The following is a 14284-nucleotide window of genomic DNA, read 5'->3' as shown; positions in this document are numbered from 1 at the left end:
TTTTAAGGAACCTCCATACTCGTCTCCATAGTGGCTGTACCAATTTGCACTCTTACCAACAGTGTAGGAGGGTTCTCTTTTCTCCACACCCTCTCCAGCATTTATTATTTGTAGACTTTTTGATGATGGCCATTCTGACCAGAGTGAGGTGATACCTCATTGTACTTTTGATTTGCATTTCTCTAATAATTAGTGATGTTCATCTTTTCATGTGCCTGTTGGCCATTGATATGTGTTTTAAATGGGTTCACAGACCAGCCCAAGGTCAGTTTTGATAAGAACGTCTTTAATAAGAACGTCTCTGTCGTCCTTTCTGTACGCGTCTGTTAGGTCAGGCTCATTACACGAGTCATTCTCATGTCTTATGTTGTTGCTAATATTGTGTGCCTGTTCTATGAGTATCAGAAAGTCGAGTCAGTCTCCCATTGTGATCATGGATTTCTCTGTCTCTCCTTCGGGTTCTGTCAATTTTTGCTTCATATTTTTGAAACTATATTAGTGGGCATATATAAACTTACAACTATTTTTTTCTGATGTAAGTACAGCTGAACCAGCTTTCTTTTGGTTGGAGGGCATGTTATCTTGCAGTGGTTTTGTTTTTTTTTAATTTATTTTATTTATTCATTTATTTTTGTCTGTGTTGGGTCTTCATTGTCACACACAGGCTTTCTCTAGTTGCAACCAGTGGGGGCTACTCTTCGTTGCAGTGTGCGGGCTTCTCATTGCAGTGGCTTCTCTTGTTGCAGAGCATGGGCTGCCATTTAATTAATTAATTAATTAATTTCTGTAGTTTTCAATTCTTTACTTAAATTCTCAGCTCATCATCTAATCTCTGAAACATGTTAATCACAGCCACCCTAATGTCTATAACTGATAACTGCAATACCTATGTCTCCCATAGATCTGTTTCTATTGTTTCTCTCTTGGTTTTTAGTCATTTGATCTTGTTTCCTGGGATGCCAGGTGATTTTGGATCAAATAGTGTGAATGAAAATGAGAGGTTACAGCTATGAATAGTGTTATCTTCCTCAAAAGATGGTATAGTCTTGCTTCTGGCAGACAGTCAGACTGAGGGCAGATTGCCTTAGTCCAATCATGGGTTGATCCATTGGGAAGATGAGCTTCAGTCTTTGTGAAAGCTAGTAAATTTCAAGATCACATTTTCCCCTAGAGTACCAAGGATCCTCTTTCTTTTTTTTTTAAAGATTTATTTATTTATTTTTAATTTTTATTTTTGGCTGCGTCAGGTCTTCATTGTGGCACGCGGGATCTTCATTGCGGTGCACGGGCTTCTCTCTAGTTGTGGCATGTGGGTTTTCTTTTCTGTAGTTGCAGCATGCAGGCTCTCTAGTTGAGGCGCACGAGCTCAGTAGTTGCGGCGTGTGGACTTAGGTGTCCCAAGGCCTGTGGGATCTCAGTTCCCTGACCAGGGATCAAACCCTCATCCCCTGCATTGTAAGACGGATTCTTTACCACTGGACTACCAGGGAAGTCCTGGATCCCTTTTTTTTGATAAGCCCTGAACCTCAAGTTGTTCTCTAGTCCCCTAGACTTCAGGAAGCTAAAATCAGCCTTTCAACTATCACTTCAAAATCAGCAAATTCCTCAAGGGAGAGTGTGGCCCCAAACATCAGGCTTACATTTCTACATGTTCCTTTCTCTGAAGCCATAGCCTTTCAAGTTCTTACTGCCTTGGGCTTGTTTCTTACTGTTCTCTCATGCCTTCAAACAGATGCTTTTTAATATTTTCTCCAGCAATTATAATTGCTCTACATGGAAATTCATCTACAACATGCTAGTCTGCCACTACCAAAAGTAGACAATGCTCCAGATTGTTTAAAAGTTATATATTTAAAACTTGTTCTTATGCTTTTTGCCCTTAAGTATCATACCTATTTATTTCTTAGCTCATTCACTCACTAAACACTTATTGAATATTTTCTGTGTTCCAATCACTGTCTTAGGTGCTAAGGTAAATACTCACGTTCTTTTGTTCGTCCTTTGATTACTTAAAATGATCAATATTTGCATCTTCTTTCTAATAAAACACATAATTTAGCATGTCCTTATGTCCCTTTAATATCCCCTTTCCACGCCACTCCTTTGTTAACATTGTCTAGAGTTTCTGTCTTGCAGTTACAGATTTCTCTGTTTCATTTGATCTGAGCTTTTTTTTTTTTTTTTTTGCGGTACGTGGGCCTCTCACTGTTGTGGCCTCTCCCATTGCGGAGCACAGGCTCCAGACGCACAGGCTCAGCGGCCATGGCTCACGGGCCCAGCCGCTCTGCGGCATGTGGGATCTTCCCAGACCGGGGCACGAACCCGTGTCCCCTGCATCGGCAGGAGGACTCTCAACCACTGCGCCACCAGGGAAGCCCTGATCTGAGCTTTTTTGAGAAAAAGAAAAGCCAACAATGAATCTGCCAAAATATTGTATTCCCCTTACCTCCCAGATCTCTTATAGCAACTCCTGAAGTTGTTTATTTTATTATGGAATACTCCTTCTGAAGTTTTCTCTGAGGAGCTTTGCATGGCAAACTTTCCCAACCGTCAGGTGTTTATCAAGTTCAGTTTCCTGAAGAAGTTCTTTCTGGAGCTTCTGCCCTGTTCCATCTGGACTGATTGCCCTCTTGGCCTGGCGTGTACCGTCAGCCTGTGCTTCCTCTCACCATCCTCCGGGGCCCCTCTGCTCCTCTGCTGTACTGGACTCCCTTTCTTGGGTTACTCCGTTGCCTTGGTGGAGCATATCCTTATTTGGCTCCCTCAGAAATGGTACGTGGAAGGTTAATTTTTAGAGAACTTACCTGTCTGAAAATGTCTCACATTTGGTTGATAATTTGGCTGGGGATAGAAATCTATGTTGGAGATGGTTTTCCTTCCGATTTCTGAAGGCAGTGTTCCATTATAATATTTAGTGGGGTTTTTTTTTCTTCATTTGCTAGAAGTTTTTCTTAACAGGTCTTTTCCAAGGTCTATCTCTTGCAAAAAGAGAAGTTACCATGTACAGCTCTCTGCTAACTAATGTGTAAGTTTTAATATAAATGATTTTCTAGGAAAATACAAATTACCTACAAGGATCCGAGAAAAGGCAGAAAGCCCAAAAGACCAATAACCTTTTCAGAGGAAACAGAAAAAGAAGGAAGAACTGAAGTTCCACAAACATCAAAAGAAAAAAGCATCCAGGCCAAACAGTGCCTTCAGACCTGCAAAGGATGGATGATTCCTGTGGTTTAAGCTGGTCCTCAGGCCCAGAACATGGAACAGCCCCACCCTTCTCTCTTTGGCTGGTCAGGGGAGTTGTTTCAGGAAGGCAGGGTGGCCGCCTATAGGAAAGCGGGTTGGCAGAGTCAAAGGCAAGCCCACGACAGGGTCTTCCGACTCCTTTCTGTCCACTGCATCGCCGCCCAGTTCACAACCGCAGCCGTAACAGCAAGTCTGCCTCTGGAAACCAGCCTGTTACTCCTGTTTTCTCCAGTCGCCGGCACAGGAACTGGGTGCTGCTCTCACCCCAGGGACAGAATTCACAGAGAGCCGCTGCCTGCGGTTGTGAGGGCTGCACGTTCTCTCTTGACAGTGTTTGCCCGGCCCTTTCTAGCTTTGGGATAATCCCCTTTCACCGAGGAAACAAAAGCAATAAGGAGCCCGTGTCCCTGGGCTCTCCCGTGTCTGCAGCCTCTGGGTGGGGGCGGGGGGCCATGTCTGTGCTGGGTCGGCCTTGACCAAACAGCCTGGCTGGTGGGGGGTGGGGGGCAGGGAGCTGGGGGAGCGGGGACACTGCCTCGATGGTACTGAAGCAGTCAGGCTCTTCCGTAGGCTTGGGGGCCACCTGCAGCTGCCGCTGCCCTGTCACACATCTCGGGCCACTGCTCCCAGGAGACAACCAGGTGGGACCTTAGAAGGGGACGCCTGGGAGCCCATTCCTTCCAAGCCGGTCTGCTCTTCCTCTGTGCCTGGGCTGTTGACCACCTCTGCTGGCCATGCCGTGGAGTGCACACTGGAGGCCTGTCCTAGCAGCCCTGATGCAGGCAGTGAGGCGCTTTGGCCTCCTTTTCCCTGTGGGATTCTGACTTACCTGCCCTGGCCCCTGAGGGGCCCCTTGTGAGCTTCTTGTGCTCGCGGGTGCAAAGCCGGCCCCTCTGCACTCCCTGCCCCCTCTCTACCTGGCACTCGCAGGCCTGACTGCAGTGTCTCCCCTGCTTCTCAGCTGCCCAGGGGCGGCCTCTGGCATAGCTGCAAGGTCGAGCATAGGTTTGACAAAGATTTAGGTAGAATTTTACTTACATAATTTTTGTACAGATCTCATTTCATTTTTCTATTTCTCACTAACGAACTGGAATCCAGGCTTGGCCTCATTGAATTGGGGAACCTCTGACCTCTCACACACCCTGGCCTCTGGACCACCCACTGTGACTGCATCCAGCTGTCGTTCATGGGCCAAGGCCACGTATGGGGGGCACTTCGTTCCTCACCCCACATCCAAGTCACTGTGTCCACTCAGCTTTGTCTTCCTTTGCCAGATTCCATTCCTGTCCATTCTTTATCTGTCTCGGCCTCTGTCTCTCTCGTACACACACTTCTGTGCTTTTGATTCTTATTCCTTTGTTTTTTTGTTTTTGGTTTACAAAACCTGGATCTCATTGTGTAAGCATTTTAAGTATTTTAAGGTTCATATGCTGTGGTAATCTGAATAATGGCCCCCCAAAGATATCTGCATCCTAAACCCTGGAACCTGTGAAGGTTGCCTTATATGGGAAAAGATCTTTGCAGCGTGATTAAGTTAATGATCCTGAGATGAGAAGGTTATCCTGGTTATCGGAGTGGGCTCTAAATGCCGTCACAGGGCCCTTGTAAGAGCCGGATGAGAGGGACTTGACACAGAGGAGAGGAGGCCCTGCGACCACAGGAGGGAGACTGGAGGGATGTGACCAAAGGCTGGAAGAAGCAAGGGATAGATTCTTCCCCGAGGGCATCCAGCAGGAGCAGGCCCTGCCGACGCCTTGATTTTGGCCCAGCGGTACTGACTTCAGACTTCAGACCCCCAGAACGGTGAGGGAATAAAATATCCCTTGTTTTAAGCCACCAAATTTGTGGCAGTTCATTACAGCAGCCACAGGAAACTAATACATATGCCAACCTCTCAACGATTCTTTCAAGCTCCAGGTGTATGGAATATCTGCTCTGTATCTACTTAGTAGTGGCCACTGCAGCAGGTAAATGCAATTAATGAAAAGTTTATACTTTGCTCCTGGTATGCAGTCCCACGAGAATACAGGTGGCTTCTTTCCCTGTCATTGTGTCTGAGGACAATACAAGGAGCCAGAGAAACGTGCACTTCACAAAGGCCCCCAAACTCTCCCTAAACCTGGAGCTGGTAACGGGAGACACAGTGTGCAGTTCAGTGGGTCAGAACATAGACTAAAAGCCAGGAGATCAGGACTCACCAGATAAACATTTGAATGGCTGTTTTAGTACCAGACAGTTAGATTTCAGGGCAAGGACTATTGCCAGGGACAGAGAGGGACACTTCATAAAAGGGCCAGTTCATCAAGAAAACATAGCACTTCTATATAGGGTGCATCTAATAGGACGGATTCAGAATACATGAAGCAAACCTGATGGAGCTGAGATGAAACATGCAGAGATCCACAAGTCCAGTTGGAGATTTCAGCACCACTTGCTTAATAATAACAAGTACAAGGAAGGTCAGAAAGGTATGGAAGACCTGAATAACATTATCAACAGTTGCAGAATATGCTGCATTTTACATGCACAATAAACCATTCATCAAGATAGACCGCATGCTTGGCCATAAGACGAGTGTCAGTAAATTTAAAAGGACTGAAATCGTAGAGACTACGTTCTCTAATACAGTGAAATTAAATATGGAATCAAGAACAAAAATATGTATAGAAAATCCCCACATATTTGGAAATAAAGAAGACATTTCTAAATAACCCATAGGTCAAAGCAAAAAGTCAGAAGGGAAATTAGAAAATATTTTGAGCTAAATGAAAATGAAAACACGTCAGAAATTTTGGGGGGCAGCTATAGAAGCACTTAGGAATTTATGACATTACGTGTCTTAAGCGTCCACCTTAAGAAGCTAGAAAAATAAGAGGAATTTAAATCCTAAGTAAGTAGAAGGAAGCTAGGAGGAGTGGAAACCAATTCAATAGAAACAGAAAAACAGTTGAGAAAATCAAGGATTTTCCCACAGAAGCAGGATTTTCGAAAAGATGAATAAAATTGGTAAACCCCTGGAGAGACTGATCAAGAAAAAGAGAGAAAACCCACAAATTACTATCAGGAGTAAAAAGGGTGCATCAGGGGACTTCCCTGGCGGTCCAGTGGTTGCGACTCCGTGCTTCCACTGCAGGGGGCGCGGGTTTGATCCCCGGTCGGGGAACTAGGATCCCGCAAGCTGTGAAGCGTGGCCAAAAAAAAAAAAAAAGTACATCAGCATGATCTTTACAGATACTAAAAGAATAATGGGGAGATGTAATGAGCACGAAGACACACACACACAACAGATACGTTGATTAACTGTGTGGATGACGATGATTTCACTGTTCAGTGCATGGAGGTGGATCATCACAGGGTCTCCGTCCTCATTGTCCTCACGCTGAGTGATGGGCGGGGGGCGGGAGGCAGGAGAGGCAGGTACACCTGCTGTAACATCACGGAGATACGTCGTAATCTCTGCCTGACTTTCCTGCTTTTTCATTTCTCTAAAGATGTTTCTATACAGCACCAATCCTTCTTCCAGCATTTGCTTCAGTTTCATAGAGGAGTTCACGTCCCGAAAGAAGTCGAAAGCAGCCTGGACTATCAGAGCCCTTCTGCCAGGTCATCTAACGTCAGTTTGTTCCTGGCGCTGCTTCTTCTATGTCCTCCTCTTTGGCTGGCGCCGGTGGGGAAGCTCTCATCTTCATGGAGTTGTCGTCTGTTCACTTCTCTGGTGTGGTGTCTGTCAGCTCTTGAATTTCTCCAAGACCCGTATGTTGAAACCCTTCGCCCCCTACCTTTTTATGCCCAGCTCACAATTTCTTTCATGATTTCCTTGGCGGACTCCATCGTAAATCCTGTGAAGTCATACACAACACCTAGTCACGGTTTTCTCCAGCAGGATTTTATTGTTTGGGGCTTGATGGCTTTCACAGCTTTTCTGTAATGATGATGGCATCTTCAATGGTGTAACCCTTCCAGGCTGTCATGATGTTGTCTCTATCAGGGTTCCCTTCCATAGCATTGACGATCCTTTCCGTAGAGCACCGTGTATAATGAGCCTCAAAGGTCCTTATGGCCCCTGATCTAGAAGCTAAATAGAGACGTTGTGTCCGGGGGCAAGTAGGCCACTTTGACACCTTCGGGGCTGCACCCATGGAGTTCTGGGTGGCCAGCAGGGCATTGCCCAGTATCAAAAGAACTTTAAAGGCAGTCCCTTCTTGGCAAGATACTTCCTAACTTCAGGGACAAAGCATTGATGGAACCAATCCAGAAAAAGGGCTCTCACTGTCCAGGCCTTGTTGTCCAATCAAAAGCCTGACAGCTGCTGTTCATCGTCTCCCTTTAAGGCTCGGGGGTCAGCAGATTGATAGGTGGAGGGCGGTCCTGACCATAAGCCTGACTGCACTGGTACCAAACAGGAGTCAGCCCTTCCCTTCCTGCCTTAAATCCTCCTGTTCACTTCTTCCTTACCCGTGAGTGCCCTTTGTGGCACCTTTTTCCAGAATAAGGCACTTTCATCTGCGTTACAAACCTGTTCAGGCAGATATCCTTTCTCCCCAGTGATTTTCTTAGCAGCGTCTAGGACCTCGTCTGCTGGCCCTTAGTCAGCAGAAGCTGCTTCTCCTGTTATCTTTACGTGTTTAAAGCCAATCCTTTTACTAAAATTATTAAACCATCCTTTGCTGGCATTAAATTCTCCAGCTTTAGATCCTTCACCTTCCTTTTGCTTTAAGTTGTCATTGTAATGACTTCACTTTTTCTCGAATCATATTAGAGTCTATAGCAATCCTGCACCCACATAAAAGGTGCATTTTCAATACAAGATAAAGAGGTATTTTGCAAAAAGTCCAAGGTTTTTGTGCCTGCTGGCATAGCTGCAGCGACTACTTCACGAATTTCCTTTTCTTTTCTTACAATGGTCCTTACGCTGAATTCAGTTATCTTGAAATGGCAGCAGCCACAGCTGCAGACCTCGATCTACTGTACATATCATGCAATTCAACTTTTTCTCATAACGTCACAACTTTTCTCTGCTTCTTGGGAGCACTTCCAGCAGCACTAGTGGCACTTCGTATGGGCTCCATGGTGTTACTGAAGGTTTACGATATTGCACTAAACATGATGAAAAATGTGTGAGGACCATGAAAGATCACTTCTTACTGCAATTCCCGATTTACTGGAGAGACAAACTCCCCACATGGAAATGACCAGCGTCACGGGGCATTTTAAGTGGACACTTGAAACACTTGAGCTCAGCACAGTAGCCACAGGAGGAGACTAGGAAATTGTTAACGGCAGCACAGGGTACACTGCAGTTCATTCATACGGGAATGATTTCATACTGCAGCTTCACTTTGTCTGTCAACGGCACCGTGTACGTTCTGTGTTTGTGTGCTTAAGTTTTGATAAATTTTAACATTTTATAATAGATTTGTGTCCATTTTATGGTAGTAAATGATAAACTAAATTATTATCTACATATATTTTATGCATTCATGACACACCTAACCTTTTCTTAATATTTTTCAATATTCAGGCTACAAAGTTCATCTCCGAGTTTTTTCAAATTGTTGCAAATCTCCAAAAAAATTTTCAATCTATTTATTGAAAAAAATATACATATAGGTGGACCCACAGAGTTGAAACCTGTGTTCTTTGAGGATCAACTATACTTTCAGAACAATGTTAAATAGTGGAGGTAGTGGGCATCCTTGCCGTGGAGCTTCCCATGATAAGAAGCTAGCTTTAGGAGTGAGGTGTATTGCTTTGTGAGTTTAAGGAAGTATCCAGCTATTCCTGTTTTCTCAAGAGTTTTTACTAGGAGTAGGATTGGATTGGATTGGAGTTGGAATTTGTCACGGGGTTTTTTTCAGCAACAATGTAGATGATCATGTCGTTTTCTCCTTAGTCGTATTCATGTGGTGAATTATATTAATGGACTTCCTAACACTGAACCAGCCTTGCTTTCCTGGTATAAACTCTGCTTGGCTGTGAGGTGCTATTTTCTTAATGTGGAGTTGGACTCTGTTTGCAAATATTCTATTTAAGATTATTACATCAATCAATATTCATAAATTTTATATTTTGAATAAATTTTAAGATTTTTAAAGAAAAAAATCAATATTCATAGGCAGTATAAGTCTATAATTTTCCTTTTTTATGCTATCTTTATCATGTTTTGGTATAACTGTTATACTTAATAAAATTAATTTGGAAGGTTTTGTTCATTTTCTACACTCTGCAACAATTTGCACAGCATGGGGACTCTCTGGTCTCTAAAGGTTTGACAGAATTCTCCTTTGAAACCATCTGAGCCTGGTGTTTTTGTGGGATAGTTCCTTAATAATTTTCTCTATTTCTTCTATAGACATTGGTCTGTTCAACTTTCATCTCTACTGGAGTCAGTTTTTGTAACTGTGTTTTCTTTAAGAATTGTCCGTCTCACCTGGGTTTTAAAATGTACTTGCATAGCATTGTGCAAAATAATTTTTAAGGTTTTTTTTTTTCACTTCCTACATATCTGCTGCTACTTTCCCCCGTTGTTTCTTGTTTTGTATATCTGTGTTTGCCCTTTTGATTAAACTACCTAATGGTTTATTTATTTTCTGTAAGAACCAGGATTTTTATTTACTAATGATCTGTTTTGCTGTTCTCTACTTAATTTCTTTTCCTCATTAATTTCTGCTCCCATCTTTTTTCTAGCTTTATTATTTCACTCCTTGTGTATTCTTTTGATTTTCTTGTTTTTTTTCCTTGTGTTTATTTAATTCATATACTTTTATTCTGTCATTTTTATTAACATAGGCATTTAGGGTTATGAAATTTCCTCACTGTTTTAATGTAATCCATTGGTTCTGACATAGGGTGTTTTCATTAGAAACTATGTGATTTCTGTTTATATTTCTCTTCAGTCAAAAGTTGACTGATAGAAGTGTTTTCTGATTTATTTCTAGCTAGATGGGCTTTGGGGATTTTGTTTTTGTCTTTGATTTCTAGTTTTCTTATACTGTCATCAGAGTGTTATTTTAATATTCCTACTATGTGCGGCCTTTTGAGGTTTTTTGTGTGCCCTGGTGCATGATGTGTTATTGTGCGTGTGCCCCATGTGCTCAAGGAGAAAGCATGTTCTCTGTTATTGGAACATGATGTCTGATGTATGTCCCTAGCATCTATTCATTCTGTCACACTTTGGTTCTGGGAAGAAGCAAGTCCCAGGAGAGTTAACGCTGCTCCCTCAGACAACTTTCCAGCCCCGGATAGAGCGAAGGGGGTCCCTAGTGTGGTTTGGTTGAGGGGCACCTGCTCCAAAATGCCTCCCTTGTCCCCTCCCTGCAGTGTCGCCAGACCCATTTGTTTGGGCCAAGCCCTCATCTGCCGTCACTGCAGGTGGCCCTGAGCAGGTCATGGGGAAGCTAGTCTTAGGTAAGCTTTTCAGCAATGTCTTTCCTGAGCAGGTTTGGAGCGCCTGTGGGATTTCCAAAATAAAGGGAGTTCAGTGAGGACCAAGGGTGGCTGGTGACACAGGGGTTGACACACGTTTGTTCTGGGCTTGGGTGCATTTTGGTGTTTGGCTTCTTATCTAAATACAGCTGTTGACAATACCAAGTTCAAGGGTGGGATTTTAAAACGTGGGCAAAATAGCTTAACACAGAAGGAAAAGGACAAAAAGAAATGTATCAGTACTTTAAAATCAGGTGGAAAAATGAATGCACTCTAGGACACCAATGCAAATGGTGAAGCAGGCAGCTCTGAGGGCCTGTCCACCAACAGAAGCATCCACAAATCAGGCAAAAACTGTTAGAACCAACTTGGCAGAACGCTGAAAACCAGTCCGCAGTTTACAGCAACCAAGCAAGTTCTGAATCAAGAAAAAAGCAGCTGAAAACAGTTAGGAGGGCTCTGTGGTGTTTTCCTTCGGCCCACACCACTCCCACGACTCAGCAGCCTCCTGCCCAGAGTGGGACCCTGTCCCTGCTTCCAGGCACAGACCTTATTCGCAAAGAATAGTGTTTGTTTGTTCTAACTTGTCTGGGGGCTGACACGGGCATTGTTTCCCCATCTCGGAACTGTCTCCAGTCAGAAAAGTGGCCGCGTTGCTGGAAAACATCCTAAGGTCAACCACAAGAGACCTCAGTCGAGGCAAATAACGGAGGCTGAAAGCTTGGGAGGAAAAGCTGGGGAGAGAGGGTCTTTGGGAAATAGGGCATTCAAAGCCCCGTGCATACCGGGAAATCTAGAAGCCACGTGCAGGCCCGGGGCAGCCCATACACCCCAAATCCCTGCACAGATCCTAAGCTTCACCCCATGGCCACGAGTGGAGGCCAGCCCTGCAGGAGGGCCCAGCACAGGGCTGCCCACAGAGGTTGGACAGGCTCCTTTTTCTTCCTTTTCTCTCTCTCTGTCTCTGCTGATCTGACGTGCTCACTCCATCAGGGAGACTTGGGGTGTGCGCACGGCTAGGCGAGGATGGCCTAGCAAGGAGGAGGGGCCCTGGGTGCCCACCGGCCCCTGTGCTTCTCAGGCTCAGCTTTAATCTTTGGAGAGCGGCACGATTGCACGCTGCCGGGTGTGGAGTTGGTTCTTATTCTGTCTGAACGCCAGGACAGGGCCCTTCCTTCTGTAGGAGGCAAGGCACAGGCTGCTCATCCAATCCTGCAGGAGGCCCAGAAGCAGCCCCTACTGCAGCACCCACAGGCGGGCCCCAGGCCCCAGGCCTCCTCCTGTCTGCCTGGCACTCCGGTGGTGGAGCCACTTTTTGGGTTTGGGGTGTGGATACCCCAGAACCTGGCTGGCATCTGTTCGGAGGGGCCAGGCTGACACAGATGCTTTAGATGCTGACTGTCTCCCCTACCGTACTACAGGCCTGACCTTGAAGTGGTTCTTGGGGTGTGAGGGGATGTGTGTGGTTTGGACCCTTGAGGACCTCCTCAGACAGGTGCCAACGTGCCTGACAACGTGCCATCTTTCCATGTAGGAAGGACATTTCCCCAGAGCGTGTGACGCACGCAGACAGGGAGCAGACCAAGAAGGTGGTGTACTCGGTGGTCTATGGAGCAGGTAGGCTGTGGGTGGGCCTGAGGCCTTGGTGTCACCTGTAGGCCAGACGGAGGTGCTCTAGTTGTGCACCTGCATTGAAATGTGGCTGTGACTTACAGAAATCACTCTCAGCCCATGGAACTCATCCTGTGCATCCCTGTGTGCCGCTGTTTACACACATGTTGATGGTATTTGTGATGCACCAGACACCAGTCAGACCACTCACGCCCTCAACCCTCAGGGCTCCCAGCAACCTTTGCACGGAGGGTGGACGTGCAGAAGTGAAGGCCGACCAAAGCCTCCCCCTACCCCACATCACACCACCTGCTGGGGGCCACTCCTGTGCTTTGAGATGCTCCAGGAGCCCTTGTCGTCACCCTGTTCCCCTCCCCTTTTCCAGACCCAGGACCCCAGGCAGAGCAACCTGCTCCCCTCCCCTCTCCCACCCTCTCCTCTCCCTTCCTGACCGTGGGCTCTCTGGGCTTTTTAAATTCTTTCTCCCTCTCGGTCTTGCTGCATCAGTGGGCCTGACACCCCTCGGGAGCTGAGGGAGGGGGTCAGGAGAGGCTGTGGCCTGGAGGCCAGGCCTGCGTAGGCCCCTCCTGGATCAGTTCCATTTTGAGGAGCAGGGCTTGTGTAAAGACACGGAGAATAGGGTCCCTCCCTGCCATAGGAACCCTGTGTCCGTTCAGGGAAGAGCTGCCAGCGCAAAACCCTGGGCAAACGTGTAGTCAGCTGCAGGTAGGAGCCACCTCGGGCTTCTCCAGTGTGACTGCGGTGCCGTGTGACCTGCTTCCAAAGCGCCTCTTCCTGGACCGACCTGCTTATGATGAGTCTGAAACCCGCTTCAAACCTGCCAGGGCTGTGGTCTCAGCCAGGGCTCGGGCAGGGGCGCTTCGGCTCCAGTCTCTGGCGGCGGGCCTCCCCCGCTGCCCCCGCTACCCGGTGCACCCAGAGTCAGCCTTTGTTCCTGCAGGTCTGGCACCTTCTGGAGTATTCACTTTGTTATTTTCTGGGGAGGAAAAGAGCTCCACTTTGTAAATAAGCAATGAGTCATTAGCCGCTGCTTTGAGCCCTAATGCTGACAGGGTTCCCACCCCGGGCCTCGTGTCTGCCGCTCCCGTCGCCACCTGACAGCCGGGCTTCTGTGCACCTGTCGGGCTGCGTCTGCCTCGTGTGTGAAGTGGGGCCTTCGTCTCCTGAAGGGCCGGGAGTCCTGGGCTGCTGGGGCCCTTTGGAAACTCAGCAGAGAAGCCTTCAACCGCCTGGCTCCTGTGGGTTGCAATGCTGCGATTTCACCTAAACACGAGGAGTCTGGAAGCGGCTGCTCTGGGTGCTGGGGGCACATGGCCCCGGCCTGGCTTCGGGGTCATGGTCACTGTGAGGATGACAAAAGGCTGTAGAGGGAGAGCAGGACCAGGACAAGCGAGAAGACGTACCCCCAGCCCGCGGGCAGCCTGATCCCCACGCCTGCCTCAGCCCCTCTCCCCAGGGCTTGGGAGCCGCCAGGCCTCTGCCACCAGAGACCTGTCCCCCCCGAAATGGGAATGCCTGCCCGCCTGCAGGCCTCGGCGCGGAGCGCAGGCCCTGGGCTCACCGCTGCCCTCAGCCCACTGGATGCAGCCGCCTGCCCAGCACTGTGCCCCCCCAGGCCCGCTGGCAGCAGAAACCCCTGTTCCTCCCGTCCTGCCCTGAGCTCCTGCTACTCTTAGAGTCAGCGTGACCCTTGATTCTCCTCGCTGCGCATCTTAAGCTCACTCCACGTCCCGTCACCGGTGCGCACCGAGTGCCGGGCTCCAGGCCTCCTGCTCCAAGGGGCCGACGCTTGTCCGATGAGACACACGAGCAGGCCTGCGGGGACGGCACTGAGTGATCGGCGACATCCAGCATGACTGCTGAGCCCAGGGGAGGCCCCTCGCCAGGCCGGGCTGAGCTTTAAAGGATGTGCAGGAGCCGGTCAGGCCTGTGCCAGCATCCCTGGAGGCCCACGAGTGCCAAGCTCTCACGAGGCCCTGGAGCT

At 47.5% G+C, this 14284-nt stretch overlaps 1 protein-coding gene across 1 annotated transcript in view; it reads left to right on the top strand.

Moving 5' to 3' along the window:
* Positions 1–14284, top strand: part of POLN (DNA polymerase nu) — a 156325-nt gene that overhangs the window by 121839 nt on the left and 20202 nt on the right. The window contains exon 18 of the mRNA XM_030876705.2: positions 12203–12285. Within this exon, the coding sequence (XP_030732565.2) occupies positions 12203–12285 (83 nt within the window). The remainder of the gene's footprint in view (positions 1–12202; positions 12286–14284) is intronic.

This window comes from Globicephala melas, chromosome 5 (assembly GCF_963455315.2).
Source record: "Globicephala melas chromosome 5, mGloMel1.2, whole genome shotgun sequence".
Taxonomy (NCBI): Eukaryota; Metazoa; Chordata; class Mammalia; order Artiodactyla; family Delphinidae; genus Globicephala; species Globicephala melas.
This window is presented reverse-complemented; position numbering and strand designations above follow the sequence as displayed.